Here is a 16,243-nt window from a genome sequence, read left to right on the forward strand (position 1 = left end):
AAAGTTAGCTTAGGCCTCCTAAGACACCTCAATCTTCTGTTGTCTAGAACTGCAGGAGTGTTTATTATTGCTTCTTTTTCAACCATAGACATATTTTTAATTCTTGCTATTGAATGAAAAATCAGGAGCATTTCTGGATTCCTGAAACGGTGTATATCCTTGGGAGTTAAACATTTAGGTAGATCTCCTTTTATTGGCATCCTACCTGTGGGTTTCACATAAGCATGGAAAACAGCCTGGATGAGCTCTGAGTAGGAAAATTATTTGTTGAGGCAGTTTCCTTTGAGCTCTAGTGGAATGGTCTCCTTCCCCAGGGAATGTGACAACACTGGTTTTGATGAGACAAAAAATCTGAGGCAGAAATGCTGCAGGCAAACATTGCCTTGTTCCACAGCGAGCAGAATACATTGTAACAGAAAATCTACACAAACTCCACCCTTGTTTTTTTGAAACAAGTACCCTAGATTCCTTCTGGGAGACCATAGTATTTTCTCATTGCTGTAATGAATCTCACCCCTTTCCAATCAAGATGACTTTGACCAGATGCATCTCAGGTTGACTAAAACAAATAAATGTGTTTTTAAAAAACAATTGATTAGGCTTTTGGAAACATTGACTCACATAAAACTCAAAATCATTAGACACTTTGTAAATGAATCATTAATGTGATCTTCCTTCCCTTCATACATTGTGATTGAATTTTTTTTTTCCAGAAGTGTCTGTGGCCAGATCCAGCAGCATAGAAGAGAAAAGGTGTGGGGGTGAGTTCTGCTTTTTAATTAATTCCTAGTGCATTTCTGATATTTCCCAGTCGTTTCTAATCTCATATGTTTCATGTGATGTTTCTGCTATTAGCCAAGAAAAACAGATTAGAGAAACTCCGCGATCTAAGCACATTTTATTTTGGCAATAAAAATGCAAAGGAGTCCGTATTTGATGTCTGCATCAGTGATTCTTACACTGGGTCCTTAGATCAGCAGCATCAGTATCATGTGGGAACTTGATAGAAATGCAGGTTCTCAGGCCCCCCTCAATCTACAGAATCAGAACCTCACTGAGAGGGGTCTGGCTCTGTGGTTCAATCAGCCCCTCAGGTGTTTCTGGTGGATGTAAGCTTTATGATCCAGTGATCTTGTTATTAGCTACAGTTAGATTTCAAATGAGTAAAACAGAATTCAGCCATTTTATTTATATTTATAGTGTAAATCCATGGCAGCCAGTCTCAAATCTCCAAAGGGCTGAAGCAATAAAATGATACAATTTTATTATGGGCAAAAGGTTAGACTTATATCTCTAGAGATATTTTTCAAACTTCCGGCAACCCTGAATGAGAGAAATCATATTCCCCGGGTCAAATCCATGATGCTTTTGGACTTTCCTGTCTAGTTCTATCCTGTCTGGATGGGAGGGGCTGGCTGACCATCGATCAGAGCCCAGCCGCTGTCCGACTATTGTGTGGGGCCAGTATCCAGACACAAGACCAGTGTCTTCCTGTGTGTAGGTGTTGACCATTCCTAGCATAATCTGTTCCAGCTGGGAGTCCCAGACAGCTCAGGTCAAAGGTCTCTGGTCTCTCACACTCAGAAAGAAGCTGGATTTTCAGAGGTGTGTTTGGGGATGTACTCAGTTATTAACTGCACTGGTAAAGAGTTGACTGTCTCTAAAAGAGTTGCACTCTGCTTACTCGGCCATCTGTTAATGCATTTGTTCAGTCGTGTTTACTGAGCACCCATGCCGTTCCCGTTTTATGAGGAGTGCGTACTGGATAGAACTGGAAAGAAATGACAAATCCCAGGAGAGCTCTGGGCCTGAGATGGGTGATGTCTGGTGTCTGACATGGGGCAATTCACTGAGTTCACAGACTAGCGACCACTGCCTTGGGATCTGGGCTTCCCCGGTGGCTCAGCGGTAAAACATCCTCTTGTAATGCAGAATACACAGGAGATTGGGGTTGGATCCCTGGGTCAGGAAGATCCCCTGGAGGAGGGCATGGCAACCCACTCCAGTACTGTTGCCGGGAGAATCCCATGGAGAGAGGAGCCTGGCGGGCTACAGTCCATGGGGTTGCAAAGAGTCAAACATGGCTGAAGCTACTGAACAGGCACACACCTGGGATCCACCTGCAAGATGAGTGTGGGTTTGTTTACAGAAAAACAATTGGCGGTTTCGCGTTTTTGGATCAGTCACTATGTGCTCAACACTATCAGATGACAGGAGGTACCCTATTTCATCCCCGCAAAGTTTGCTCCTGTGGGTGCCGCAGCCCACAGTTCTTTTTGTAAAACCCTTGGCGGTAGAGAAGGATTCGGAAGTCAGCGTTTTTCAGGATGTAGATGGGTGATACTGGGCATATACAATCACACCACTGAGGATCTGAGGACCACACTCCATAGTACCCGGTCTCTTTAAAGACCTTGCCGTGGAATGTGGGTGAAGAGAAGCAGCTAACGAATGCTCCTCCTGGCATTTCTGGTCAGTTCTGCAACAAACGGTCAGGTCAGGTCGGGCTTCGCTGCCAGATGAGTGGTGAAAAATCAGTGTTCAGAGACTGTGGTTTTGGGAATTGTAGAGAAGGGATAGCAGCCACAGCCTTTATCTGCATTTTATAAACAGAGAAAAAGTCTGAGAGAAGAGGTTCACGGGAAGTCAAAGTGGAGCTGGGTCTGGATCCAAGCAGTGGGATCCCAGTGTGAGTGTTAAGCCCGGAGCACCATGGGTTTCCGAGATGGCTCAGTGGTAGAGAATCTGCCTGCCAATGCAGGAGATGTAAGTTCAATCCCTGGGTCAGGAAGATCCCCTAGAGAAGGAATTGGCAACCCACTCCGATATTCTTGCCTGAGAAATCTCATGGGCAGAGGAGCTTGGTGGGCTACAGTCTATGGGGTCACAGAGTCAGACACGACTTAGCAACTAAACAACAATCACAACGAGAAAAGAGTCCGGGTGCTGAGTGTCCCAGTGGAGGGTGTCTGCAGCCACAGAAGCCCTATCCAGGCAGCAGTCTTAGATAACACCCAGGGTCCACAGAGCCGCAGAGTTTATAGAGAGTGTCCCCATCCAGAGGGATTTCAAGGCAGAACCTGGGGGCAGCCAGCTGATGCTTCTGCAGCATGACTGACCCTCCAGGTGTAGCACAAATTCACAAACCACTTTCCTCAGCCGGCCTTCGCAGGGTAAGATACGTGAGTCCTGCCAAGACCTTGAACATCCAGGAGGACATAATACAGAAGGCCCTTTTCTCTCTCTCTCTCTTTTTAGTCACTAAGTCGTGTCTGACTCTTGCGACCCCATGGACTGTGGCCTGCCAGGCTCCTCTGTCCATGGGATTCTCCAGGCAAGAATACTGGACTGGGTTGCCATTTCCTTCTCTAGGAGATCTTCCCGACCCAGGAATTGAACCCGGGTCTCCTGCATTGCAGGCAGATTCTTTACCATCTGAGCTATGAGGAACAGAAGGGCCACTTCCATCCTTCCACTTCCTTCCATAAGATTCAGCGTTTTTGTGTGTTTGAGGCAGTTCTGCCATATGCTGCACCAAATCAGGCCTCGGGGTGCTATTGATTCAGGCATAGAAACTTTAATCACGGTCTTCAGAACTCATCGTCTCCGCCTGAGGCTGCTGCCACAGCAGAGCAGGTGGGTAGGTGCTCATGTGTGCGGGGGTGCTCAGTTACTAGTCGTGTCTGACTCTTTGTGACTCTGTGGACTGTAGTCCTCCAGGCTCCTCTGTCCATGGGATTTCCCAGGCAGGAATACTGGGGGAGGTTACCATTCCCTTCTCCAAGGGATCTTCCTGACCCAGGGATTGAATCTGAGTCTACTGCATTGCAGGCCAGTTCTTTACGGTCTGAGCCCCCAGAGAAGCCCTGGAGATAAGAGGTCAGATTGGGCTTATTGTCAGGTGACAAGTAAAAAGGATTACCTAGTAAGGAGGTTTGAGGATATTGAGGGCACTTCACAGATAACTTTTTTCAGCTCATTGAAAAATCAGTCAAACTTTACACAGAAAATTGGCTAGTTGGACCCACTGGGTAGTTGGCCTCTATTCTAGATTTACTGAATAAAAACAACAGCAAGAAGCATATTCAAAGCAAAGTGCCACACTAAGCAGATTCGAGAGATTTAATAGGAACGATTTTTCACTTACGCAGAAAAAAATGTATGCCTCTAGAAAGGTTCTGACTTTGAGAGCTATTTTTAGTTGCATGAGACACAGAGACTATACAATCATCCCAGAGATGTCAGCTGGCCCAGCCTTCCCCAGGCACCTGCAGGAATGATTCACTTGACTAATGACAAAGTATCTGCATATGGAGAGAGTCATACATCTTCCCTGTGTTATAATATAATATGTTACTACTACAGCAGAAGTACTTTTATAAATTTAAAAGTACTTTATTGCCAAAAAAAAAAGCTAACCATCATCTGAGCCTTCGGCAATTCATAATTTTTTTGCAATAGTGACATCAAAGATCACTGATCACAGATTACTGTAACAGATTATAACAGTAATAAAGTTTGAACTATTGCAAGAATTGCTAAAATGTGACACAGAGACATGTAGTGAGCAAATGCTGCTGGAAAAAATGGTGCCAATGGACTTGCCAGACAGACAGAGAGTCCCCACCAGCCTTCCATGTGTGAAAAGCGCGGTATCTGCCTCTGTGCTCTGTCTGCACCATCAGAACCTCGCATGCTCCCCTTTCACCCTCATTGGTCTTTGTTTGCAAGTAGCTACATATTTAAGGTTCACCTCCAGCCCGTTGTCCAGGTCTTGCCTGTTGTTTTGGTCTTGTTCTCTGATTATTCCAACACAGGAAGGGCTCTTGTGAACAATGTTCTCTTGAGTTGAGACAATGAGACAACAGCTTATTCTCCTTATACTTGAAAGTCAGTTTTGCTCGATATAAAGAATAAAATACTTGGGAATAAATGTGTATAAGGAGCCAAAAGATCCGTACTCAGAAAACTCTACGACACTGGTGAAAGACACAAAGACGACACAAGCAGATGGAGAGATGTCCCGTGTTTTTGAATTGGAAGAATCAATATTGTGAACATGACTGTTGTTACCGGAAGGAAACTACGGATTCAGTGAAATCCCTATCAAATTACTAATGGCATTTTTCACAGAGTTATTACCAGATTCTTTTACTATTTGTACAGAAACACAAAAGACCCCAAATAGCCAAAGCAAGTTTGAGAAAGAAAAAGAGAGCTGGAGGAATCAGGCACCCTGACTTCAGGCTATATTACGAAGCTCCAGTAATCGGTACAGTATGGTACTGGCACAAAAACAAAACTGTGGATCCGTGGATTAGGATAGAAAACCCAGAGAGAAACACAGGCTCCTACGGTAACCTAATCTGTGACAGAGGAGACAGGGATATACAATGGAGAAAAGACAGTCTCTTCAATGAGTGGTGCTGGGAAAACTGGACAGCCACGCATAAAAGGAAGAAATTAGAACACTCCCTAACACCTGCACAAAAACGAACTCAAAATGGATTGAAGACCTAAATGTAAGACTGGACACTATAAAACTATTAGAGGAAAATATAGGCGGCAGAAGTACTTTTATCCCCACGTGGCCTTGACCCTGGGGGGGGTCCAAATGGCTACAGCATTGAGAAATGACAAGTGTGAAATCCATGCTTGCTTACCTTGAGGGCGGCTTAAGGGTTAGAATAGAAGCTTCTAGTGGTTTCTAGTAGAATGGCCCTTGCCTGCTTTATCCAACTGTCCCAGATTCAGCCCTAGAGGCTTTAGACAAAATCAGGAAAAGCCACAGGCTTATTGATTCCTTTCTCGTTGTTAAACCAGTGACCAAATAATCAAGAAGTGAAAAGTTGAGGTAGATGTCAGGGAATGGGTGGTACTGTGGAATATGCTAGTAACATCCTCCTGGATTATCCAGTCCCAGATGCTGAAGACACCGGAGGCCTGTGTTCGGAATCATCAGTTTAGCGTTTCAGTGTGAGTGGGAGTACACTGGTTATGGCTCACAGAGGACAGAGGAGGAGGATGCCGCTCTACACCGTCTTCATCCACCTCAGGGTGCAAATCTGACTCCCAGGGCTGCAGAGCCCCGGACCTGGTGTCCAGGAGTGGCAAAGGGGCGCAGCTTAGAGGGAGAAGCTGAGATGGTTTAGAGATGGGTGAAGGATGCTCTGCCTGTGCTCTGGATTCCAGGTGAGGCAAAGGCAGCTCTCAGAGTCCTTGGGAAGGAGCCCAGGTGACTAAGGAACATATATGCCAGGATCTGCTGGGTACAAGAAATAGACTCACAGATCTTCTCTCCCTGGGGACCTCCCCATATGGCCCAGTCTTCTCATCCGGCATCCACAGTGGTACCCAGCAGGCATCTTCAGGGGTCCCATTTGAGTGCAGAATGGACAACAGGTCCCATCTGAGTGAGAGAGAGCAAGGGTGACGCTTGGCATCTGGTGGTGCATGGAGGGGGCACCTGGGAGAAAAGCCAGATCCTCAGATGTGCCCTGTGCAATGGAGACATAAGGCCAGTAACTCTCAGGCAGCTGGTTAGCTATACATTGCCAAGACAGCAGAAAAGCATTGAGGTTATACTTTGCTTTACCTGAATTTCAATAATTTCAGCTTCACGGGCACAGCTCAGATGTTGTCTTTATTTCCTGAAAGGCTTAAAATTTTGATTGTCAGATGTTTTGCCAACACACAATGAATATCTTATTTTTTCATTGGTCATTCTTTCTCAGACATTAAGCAGGTCTTGCTCTGCCACTTTGATACCACTCAAACCAATCCTATATTAGAGACATAAGGCCCTATCAGTTCTTTTTTTCAATATTTTGTATTTAAAACTCAAAATAACTTAGAGATGCTATTAAGTAGAAAAAAGCACTGTGTAAAAGAGGGTCATTTCATGACCATTAAAAGATCATATTTCTTTGACACCAATCATTTGTTTCTTTAGAGTGAAGCATTTTACTTATAAGGTCTCTGAAATACAATGTGAGTAAAAAAATGGTACCCTGGGTGACATTTACAACATGCACACACGGCATGTGAGTGTGCCTCGTGTCTGCAAAACACAGTACAGAAGATGGTGACAGTCGTTTCCTCTTGTAAATAATAATAATAATAATGAAAAGATTTATTCTTGTGTACCCTTTTGCACTTTCTAATGTTATACAATACAGGCATATTCATATTCCAAAAATGTAATGGAAACATAACAATGATGCAATCAGAGCACATTTTTAAATAATATGAAGTGATAAAGGATAGGGGAAGTAGTCAGGCTTGCAGGTGAGCGGGAATGGGAAGCAGTGAGATGCATCCTCGCTTTGTTCCCGGGACACAGACAAGCTGCATGCAGGGGCCCTCAGTCCCTTCAGGAACATGGAAAACATGTTCCCTAGGACCCCAGAGAGCAAAGATCATTCTGCACTTGAGACAGGACTGTCTCATTCAAGCCTTTAAAGAAAAAAAAAATGTCTCTGCTAGTGTATGTGGGAATGTCCAAAAAGACTGGTTATAATGCATAAAAGCACTGACATAAACTACCGTGTGCTCAGTGCAGAGAAGCGTTTTGGTGGCAGTGACATTTTATACTTTTTTAAAGATTTTTTTTCATGGTCCACATAAAAAAAGGCTTTATTGAATTTGTTATGATAGTGTTTCTGTCTTATATCTTGTTTCTGTTTTTTTTGGCAACAAGGCATGTAGGATCTTAGCTCCCTGACCAGGGATCAAACCCACACCGCCTCCCTTAGAAGGCAGAGTCTCAACTGCTGAACCACCGGGGACGTCCCTGGGACACTTTAAGGAGGGTCCGATGATTTCCTGAGTTTTGGAAGGAATCTGGTGCTTTCCCCTGGCGTCCTTCTCTTTTCCTCTGAGCCCACTGCGCTGGGGAGGAGCGTGTCCCTTTCCCGGTGGCCTGACTGTGGATCTTGTCTCCCCAGAGTTCAGCCTGCTCCACATGATTGCCGCGGGGCTCAGCAGCGCCATCCTGGGCTGCCTGCTCACGCTGCTCGTCCACACCTACTGCCAGCGGTACCAGCAGCAATCCCACGACGCCACCGTCATCCACCCCGTCGCGCCCGCCCCGCTCAACACCAGCATAACCAACCACATCAACAAACTGGACAAGTACGACTCGGTGGAGGCCATCAAGGTAGGGACCGGCAGCCAGGTGTGCCAGGGAGGCGGGTGTTGTCCTGGGGGCTGCCGGCAAAGCCCAGTGGTGGTGATGCAGGTCACGGGGTGGGGGGCAAGGTGAATGACGTCTCTTATTTTTCCTATCAGTGTTTCCTTTATATACTGAAAGACAGTTGATTAACAATGTTGTGTTAATTCCAGGTGTACGGCAAAGTGATTCCGTTATATGTATATATGGTTTCTGACTCTTTCCCACTATAGGTTATTATAAGATATTGGATATGTTTCCCCTGGGCTGCTTCCCTGGTGGTTCAGATGGTAAAATCGTCTGCTTGCAATGCTGGAGACCTGGGTTCAATCCCCGGGTCGGGAAGATCCCCTGGAGAAGGAAACAGCAACCCACTCCAGTACTCTTGCCTGGAAAATTCCATGGATGGAAGAACCTCATAGGCTACAGTCCATGGGGTCGCAAAGAGTCAGACACGACTAAGAGACTTTGCTTCCACTTTTCACTTTGCTTTCACAAGATGTTGAATATATTTCCCTGCATAGTAAAGCATTGTTGTTTAGTTTGTATATAATGGTGTATATCTATTAATCCCATACTCCTAATTTATCTCATGCCCACCTTTCCCCTGTGGTTACTGTAAGTTTATTTTCTGTGTTTCTGTTTCGTAAATAAGTTCATTTGTATTATTTTTTAGATTCCACATATAACTGATAACATATGATGTTTGTCTTTGCCGGGCTTACCTCACTCAGTATGATCATGTCTAGGTCCATCCGTGTCGCTGCAAACGCCATCATTTCATTCAGTCATCGGAATTTTGATATTCCTGTTAAGTCCATGGTCCCTCTTAATATTCCTGCTATGATGGCTTCTTTCAAAATCCAGTTTCCTTCCCATGTGGGAAATGCAGTTTCTTCAGCCCCGACAGCTTCAGCTATTTGGAAGCTCTTATGTCCCAGGATCCGCAGGGTCCTCGCTGGTTCCTCTCACCACCATGGGGCCCCCACGTGCATAGAGACAGAGCTGGGTTCCCCAGCCATCAGCATGTTATACTGATCCGTGATAGAGGCAGGAAATGAAGCCCCAAGAATTAATAACACACCCCACACACCTTCTCAGAACCAAGCCCCCAGAGAATGAGGAGGAACATGAATTCCCATGAGCAAGAGTCTTCAAGGAGAAACCTCCAGTACCCAAGAATGGGGCCCTTCTCAATGTGATCCCAACCCATCAGCTCACCTGTGATCACTTGCTTCAAGCATCTGAAGATCATTTAGCTGGTCTCCTGTTCTCACTGAAGATCCAGGAGCCACTTAATCTGAAATCTTGCTGCTCTGAAGGCAAAGTACCACTGTCCAGTCTCTAATGAGTCTTTCTAGAACTTTCTTCTGACTCCTTAGCCAGATAAATCCCAAACATTTGGGCTGTGCCACCTACCTAACATCTTTATTTTGGTCCTCTCATAATTTACCCTCTACCTGGGATAGTTCAGCTCTTTAAAAGGACGGGTATGTGAAGTGAAGTGAAAATTGCTCAGTCATGTCTGACTCTTTGCAACTCCATGGACTGCAGCCCACCAGGCCTCTCTGTCCATGGGATTTTCCAGGAAAGAATACTAGAGTGGATTGCCTTTCCCTTCTCCAGGGTATCTTCCTATCCCAGGGATTGAACCTGGGCCTCCTGCATTGCAGGCAGATTCTTTACCATCTGAACCACCAGGGAAGCCCCAGAGTATGGGTAACTATTCTCTTAGTGAGAAAGCGCTTTTGTGTCAGAAGTGGCTGCAATAGAAACCACCACCACCACAGTCACCTTCCCACAAGTGTAGAAAATGAGAAATTAAGAATCTCATGTATTTATGTAAATGTGTTCCTTCAAAATCTTCTATCAATGTACCATGACGATCCAAAAGCTGCTCAGTTATAAGTGGTAATACTCAAAGTGCTCATGAATTTGAAATCACTAGAGTCTTAGGTTTCCTGGAGGTTTCAATTTAGGTCTTCTAACTCTTGGAAGTTTTCAGGCTAAAGTTCAAAAGTAAACTTTCTGAGTAAAGCTCAAAAATAATCTGGACTGAAAACCTACCAACCTCATTCTACTTATGAGGCAAGTCCTCAACAAGGAAAATGATGTGTGGAAGCGTGTAAGCGAGAAAAGACATTTTAAAATAATGAAGGCTTAGGGGAGAGCTCAAATTCCACATACAGCAGGTTTTTGAACAACATTGCATTGCATGGGTCCACTTATTTGCAGATTTTTTTCAATACTACCAAACTCCACGATAGGTTGGCTGAATCCAGGATGCAGCACTGTGGGTCCAGGCAGACCTCAGATACAGAAGACCCACATGTATGGAGGGCTGACTATAAGTTAAATTCAGATTTTCAGCTTTGAGGAGGGTCAGTGCCCCTGACACCGATGTTGTTCAAGGGTCAACTATAATTGTCTCCTATTAGATTCTCTTTCTGAAATACTGCTTACTGAGTGCTCGTAAATCTTCTATCTTCTATTCTACAGGCATTTAACAAAAACAACTTGATCCTAGAGGAAAGAAACAAATACTTCAACCCACATCTCACTGGGAAGACCTATTCTAACGCCTACTTTACAGATCTCAATAACTATGATGAGTACTAAGAGCTCTTCTATTTTTGGCTTCTTGTAATTCCCCCAGTTCCTTAAGGCCTGTGCTCCATGACTGCCCATGTCTCCAAGCCTTCAGAGATGGAGTGTGGATACATCTCAAGTGCATTTCAAGCCACTAGTGTCCCATTGTTGCCGAAGAGAAACGTTTTCAAAAGCAACAAAAATCTAAACGTGACCGTGAAAATCTGGTCTACAATTCTTGATGATCGTGTTTAATGAGCCTTGGTGTGCAGCTTTTTTTTTTTTTTTTATGTTCAGTCCATTTTTCGAATAAGTTGGTTGCTTTTCTGGAGCTTTTTTCATAACTGTACCACCCACATTGGAAGGATTCTTTAGAAATATGAACATCTTCTTGACCCTGAGCATAAATCTTAATGGTGATTTAATTCAGGAAAGCAGGCACTTTGTATGAGAGCCTCCCCACCTCCACATGCTTTAGAGTGCTGATAAAATGGAGACTATGAATGTGGCCATACAAGGACTCACCATTGTGGTGATCGCCATCTTCTCATTCTGGATGGTCCTGTGTGTGTTTGGACTTGGAACGCTTCTCGCCTGAGGACGCCCGGGGATTCAGCCTGGCTTGCATCTGCGGAGGTGCAGGTATGCAATGGGAGGTCTCCACCCTCAGCCTTGCTGCGCTTGCTGTGTTGTTCCCGGGGGAGCTGAGTGTAAAGAACAGAGGGACAGACGGGATGAAGGGTGAATGTGCCCTGCAGCTCGCCGTGAAGCTCGCCTTATTCTGACTTGTGGTTTTCATGGCAGTTCAGGGAGCTCTTTGCCACACGGGGTCAAGAGAGCCCGCCTGTCTGGGCCGTAGTAACATTCTGAAGAACCACTCTGTAAAATAACCACTTGTTTAGCATTTGTATAATAGATTCTGCACCTGCCCTCTCTCTGCAAAGAAAAATTTCGAACATTCATGATGCCAGTGAAGAAAGCATTGAAAGAACTGAAATATAATTGAAAACAACTTTTTTAAAAAAATTTTCCATGCTACAGAAGGTATTGGATGAACTGACATTTAATGAAAAGCAACTTTCTATTTTCCATCTCCCTGATAGAACTAACGTGAGGCCATCAGCCCCTACTAAGAGCATTAATGATGTGTAAAGCTGGCTTTCTGCAGCTTGCTACTGTGCATATTGAAGTGCTCCCCAAGTTCCAAGCTGTCATTTGCTGCCTTCAGGTCAGGTCAGGAGGTGATGTTTAGCTTGGGTGCCTTTTGTTTTTTATCTCAGTGCTGCCTTCCCACCCACCTAGTCCCATTTCTCCCTGCATAGGGGCAACAACATTTCAAAAGAAGTACCCTGAGAAATCAGGGTATCTGGACGCTAAAGCCTTCAGTGATCCCTGTGGTTCTGAGCTTCCAATCATTCGCAAAGCATTTCTGAGTTATGATACTGTTCAGTGTGGTCCCCAGAAAGAAAAAAAAAAACAACAGGATAAATTACTCAAAAAAAACTGATACATAATATATGGCAGTTGGTTGAATAATTTTTGAAAGTAACAAGAAGATTGAAACTATTCATTGGATGCCTCTGGGTGTCATGGTAAAGGCCTGGGTGGACATTAAAACATGTTCTTATTGATAAATGAACCTTCAGATCTGTGAAAATCTACAATATGGGCATCAGGGGACACATGTATGTTTTAGCATACATGTTTTCACCCTGTCCTATCTAAAGAAATTGGAAATTTTTATGCTTAGTAATGAATGTTGTTGAGTTCAAAACATTCTCGTGTACCCAAATTTTCTGAAATGGCTCTACTAAAATAAAATCTAAATTGCAGTTGGGCTCTGGGAGGTCTGATAGATTTCAAATGAATGATGTTCTGTGTCTTTCCAGTGGGGAGTTCTTGCTGTATCTCTCGTATTCCCTTGAATGCTGTGTGAGATTGCTCTGTCTAAAGTCCACACTTGGGAAGGGAAGTTTACCCAGATAGTTTTCTCATTGTCCTTGGGTTGTGTTTTCCTTGATTGCTTCACCCTGTCTCATCACTGTCCTGTAAGACAGATGTCCACATTGCGTAGCACATTTAGCGGTTTTATGAATTCCAACCCCCACAATGTTTTCTAAGCTTTTAAAAGGTCATTCTCTTTCCCGCAGAACAGACGATACTGATATTTCAAAAAAAGCATCACTCGACTTGATGGGAAATGTGTTCTAAATGACATCAAAGTTGGTCATCAATCATTCTTACCCACTGACTAGGGAGAGCACCCTCCCCCACAACAGACTTTTCATGTTGTTGATTCCATACACCTTTGTGATTATCACCGCAAAGAAATTCATGTGTTTTTGTTCTCTGGCATTCTATTAGAAATAAAATTGTTCTGTTCTCTCGCTCTCTGTCTCCCCTTCCCTCCCATCCCTTCCTCCCTCCATCCCTCCCTCTTACTTAACAGAATATGAATTGGTTTTAGGATAGTTTTAAGTATAATATAAGAAATTTAACCAGCCATGGAATAACTTTTGTTTTCCCGTCACCGAAGGGCTATTGCTCACGTGTCTGCCTCCTCTCTGCATCCTTCATTAAGCCCCCGTGTGGTGGGCTTTCGTGGTAAAGTCTCCCACTTCTGCTGGATTCTTCAAACAGCCGCTCTTCGTAAGGTGGGTGGTAGAGATTCCTGCCAGCACTTGTCACATTTTAAATTTCTGTGTAACTTCATTATCCAACCTTTTTCTTCCTTTCTTTCTCCCTCTTTTTCTTTCTTTCTTTCATTCTTCCTTTTGTGTGTGTGTGTTTTTTTTCTTTCTGGTACAGGCAGCACAAATAAAATCTAATATTTTTAAATTGTATTTCTCTGAGTCTAATATCAAATGACATTAATCACAGTTTAATTTCTAGGGTTGCTTCTAGATACAGTTGAAGTTTGGCTGGTTCTCATTAGGAAACGGGCTTCAGTCTCACACTGACATTCTTTGGAATCTGATTCCCAGTGTTGGGTGCTTTCTCTAGACCAGACCAGCCACTGCCTAACACCAGCCCGCACTGCCCCAGGGTCCCTGCTCTCGGCGTAGCAGGCGGCCTCTCAGAGCAGCTCTGCAGGTGACGGCTCTGATCGCACGGAGGGATTTGTCTCCCTGGACGACGGCGACTCTGTGGATTCTGGGGACCCAGAATCAGGCTGTGCTGCGTGAAGACCCAGGGTCCCCAGACTCGGGTGTTTTCTTCCCCGATTGCCTGCTTCCGTGTTGCTGCCCCTGGAACTTACGGGGGGATCTGAACCTTCCTGCTGTTTCAGGGACATGTCACTAAGCCTGTTGATTCTGACTAGAATTGGCAGTAATCCTGGGGAAAAACAGGGTTCCTTGTGTGTGCAGAGGGTGGACAGAGAGTCTAAAGGAACTGAGAGGGGTAAGCGGTGAGCGAAGGTGAGGGCTGCGACGTGGAGAAGCCTCTGTGCCCAGGAACGGTCAGCCTGCGGGGTCAACGAGAGCCAGGGCTCTGGCCCCTTGACTCGCGAGTGATGTCAAAGAGAAAGGAAGAGAATTGGGAGAAAGTGGCCTTGTAAAGAAGGGACTCTGGTGCCTCCCAGCCCAGGCCTGTGGACGATCCCAGGTGGAGACTATGATCATCTCACACAGTCCTGTGTCTGATCCCTGGATCTTCCGGGATCAACTGCCCAGAGAGCAGGCCAAGGTGCCTCTCTTGCCTCATTTATCTGCAAAAGGGTGAAGTTCATGGGCATCAACGCCTGTGTGGTCAGAGTTCGCGCAGGTGTCCTTCAGAATTAGTGAGTAAGTGAGTCAGATGCCTTCAGAGTTATGGACAAATTTTCAGCCTAGTGGCTTCCTGAAAGGATGTGTTAGTGTAACTGCAGATCAAAGGAGTTTTTTTTTTTTTTTTTTCCGTGTACGAAGTCTGCGCTCAGCTAGTCATTTTGTGTAAACACTCCCTTAATGCACATTGGAGGTACAACTGCGATGGTGTTTGCATTTGCAAATATCCTGATGTTCCTTTTTGACATATTCCTCACTTTCAGAATCAATCATGAATATTTCCCCAACACTGTCAAATCACTTTCAGCGTTGACTTTGCCCCAAGGTCATCAACTTTCTTTAGCCCCAGGATGTCTCTTATATTTCAGTGGAATTTTCTTGTGTGTGGCATATGGTGATAACTACACTGAATTCAGTCTTTCTGTTTTCAAAAGGTGACTCTGGGGCATCTATTCAGAGGCAACAGGTATCAGTGGTGAATGCCACGCACCAAGTCTGCCTCTAGGGATATATTCTCCACTTGGCAGGGCTGCACTTAAATCCCACAACTCCAATAATCATTGTCTGTGAAGGAGGGAATTAAACAATCTTATTTAAAAAAATCTTACATCTATTCATATGAGACTGTTTCTCTGCTCTTATTTTTAAAATGATACAAAATGGAGTTCACAGATTTCATTGGCTATGCCCAGCATATTCATTTCTTCTAACATCTCTTATTTCATGGTAATTTATGTTGACATGGTGATGCATGTTGACACGACCTTACCAAGACTTGAGTACCTCTGGTTACCTATCTTTTTAACTATTGTCAGACACTAGAAAGCCGTTTTGAGCCCCCTGCTTCTCTGATCAATGGGTGTGAAATGGGAGAACACGGTAACATTCATTTTGGCCTGATAAATGTACAAAAGGGAATGCCAAATATTTCACAGTAAATTGCTGTGTAAGATAAAATATACGGAGACCAGTGGCCATAGTGGAATTTATTTCTGTTATTCTCTCCTATTGAAGTCATTAATAGTAATTGATTTAAATATATTTTGTAACTCTACAAATACAGAACCAATGCATTCTCTTTCTCTATTTTGATAACCTGATAAAACACAAAATAATATATTGCTTTCATTCTTGCTTATTTTTTCTTTGGAAATTGAAAAGTAATGAGCAAGATATAAAATTGGACTATTGGCAGAGATTTTTTTATCAAAATGACTATTCCATTCTCTTTTTTATGGATTTATGTTAAAGATGCATTATAGATATTTTTGGAGCAGATGGATCAAAGTGGGAGTTTTTTAATGGTCATATATTGCATCATCAAAAACTTAGTACATGTTTCAGAAGCATTAGGAATGGAGACCTTTTCTCTTTTGAAAATATATGTTCACATTGCAAAATGTCTAATAGCATTATCAAAACCAAAATCAGAGCCTTACATGAATGTACTATTCCCAATGAAACCTGTCTCATATAGTATTTTTAAAAGATTTTATTAGTCCTGCCATAGAAAAACAAAACATTCAAGCTTATTACCCATCGTGTGTGTGTATGCACACTTGGTTGCTTAGCCGTGTCTGACTCTTCGTGACCCCATGGACTGTAGCCCGCCAGGTTCCTCTGTCCTTGGAATATCCTAGGAGAGAATATTGGAGTGGGTTGCCATTTCCTTCTCCAGCGGATCTTCCCAACACAGAGGTCAAACCTACATCTCTTG

General features: G+C 44.0%; 1 protein-coding gene across 2 annotated transcripts in view; it reads left to right on the forward strand.

Annotated features, from left to right (window-relative positions):
- SEMA5A (semaphorin 5A) overlaps nt 1-12,591 on the forward strand; it is a 539,339-nt gene extending 526,748 nt beyond the window's left edge. For both annotated transcript variants that reach the window (XM_061129337.1, XM_061129336.1), the window contains 3 exons: nt 714-761; nt 7,947-8,158; nt 10,670-12,591. In XM_061129337.1, coding sequence (XP_060985320.1) covers nt 714-761; nt 7,947-8,158; nt 10,670-10,789 — 380 coding nt within the window. In that variant the 3' untranslated portion in view covers nt 10,790-12,591. The remainder of the gene's footprint in view (nt 1-713; nt 762-7,946; nt 8,159-10,669) is intronic.
- Nucleotides 12,592-16,243: the final 3,652 nt, after the last annotated feature.

Source organism: Dama dama, chromosome 25, assembly GCF_033118175.1.
Source record: "Dama dama isolate Ldn47 chromosome 25, ASM3311817v1, whole genome shotgun sequence".
Taxonomy (NCBI): Eukaryota; Metazoa; Chordata; class Mammalia; order Artiodactyla; family Cervidae; genus Dama; species Dama dama.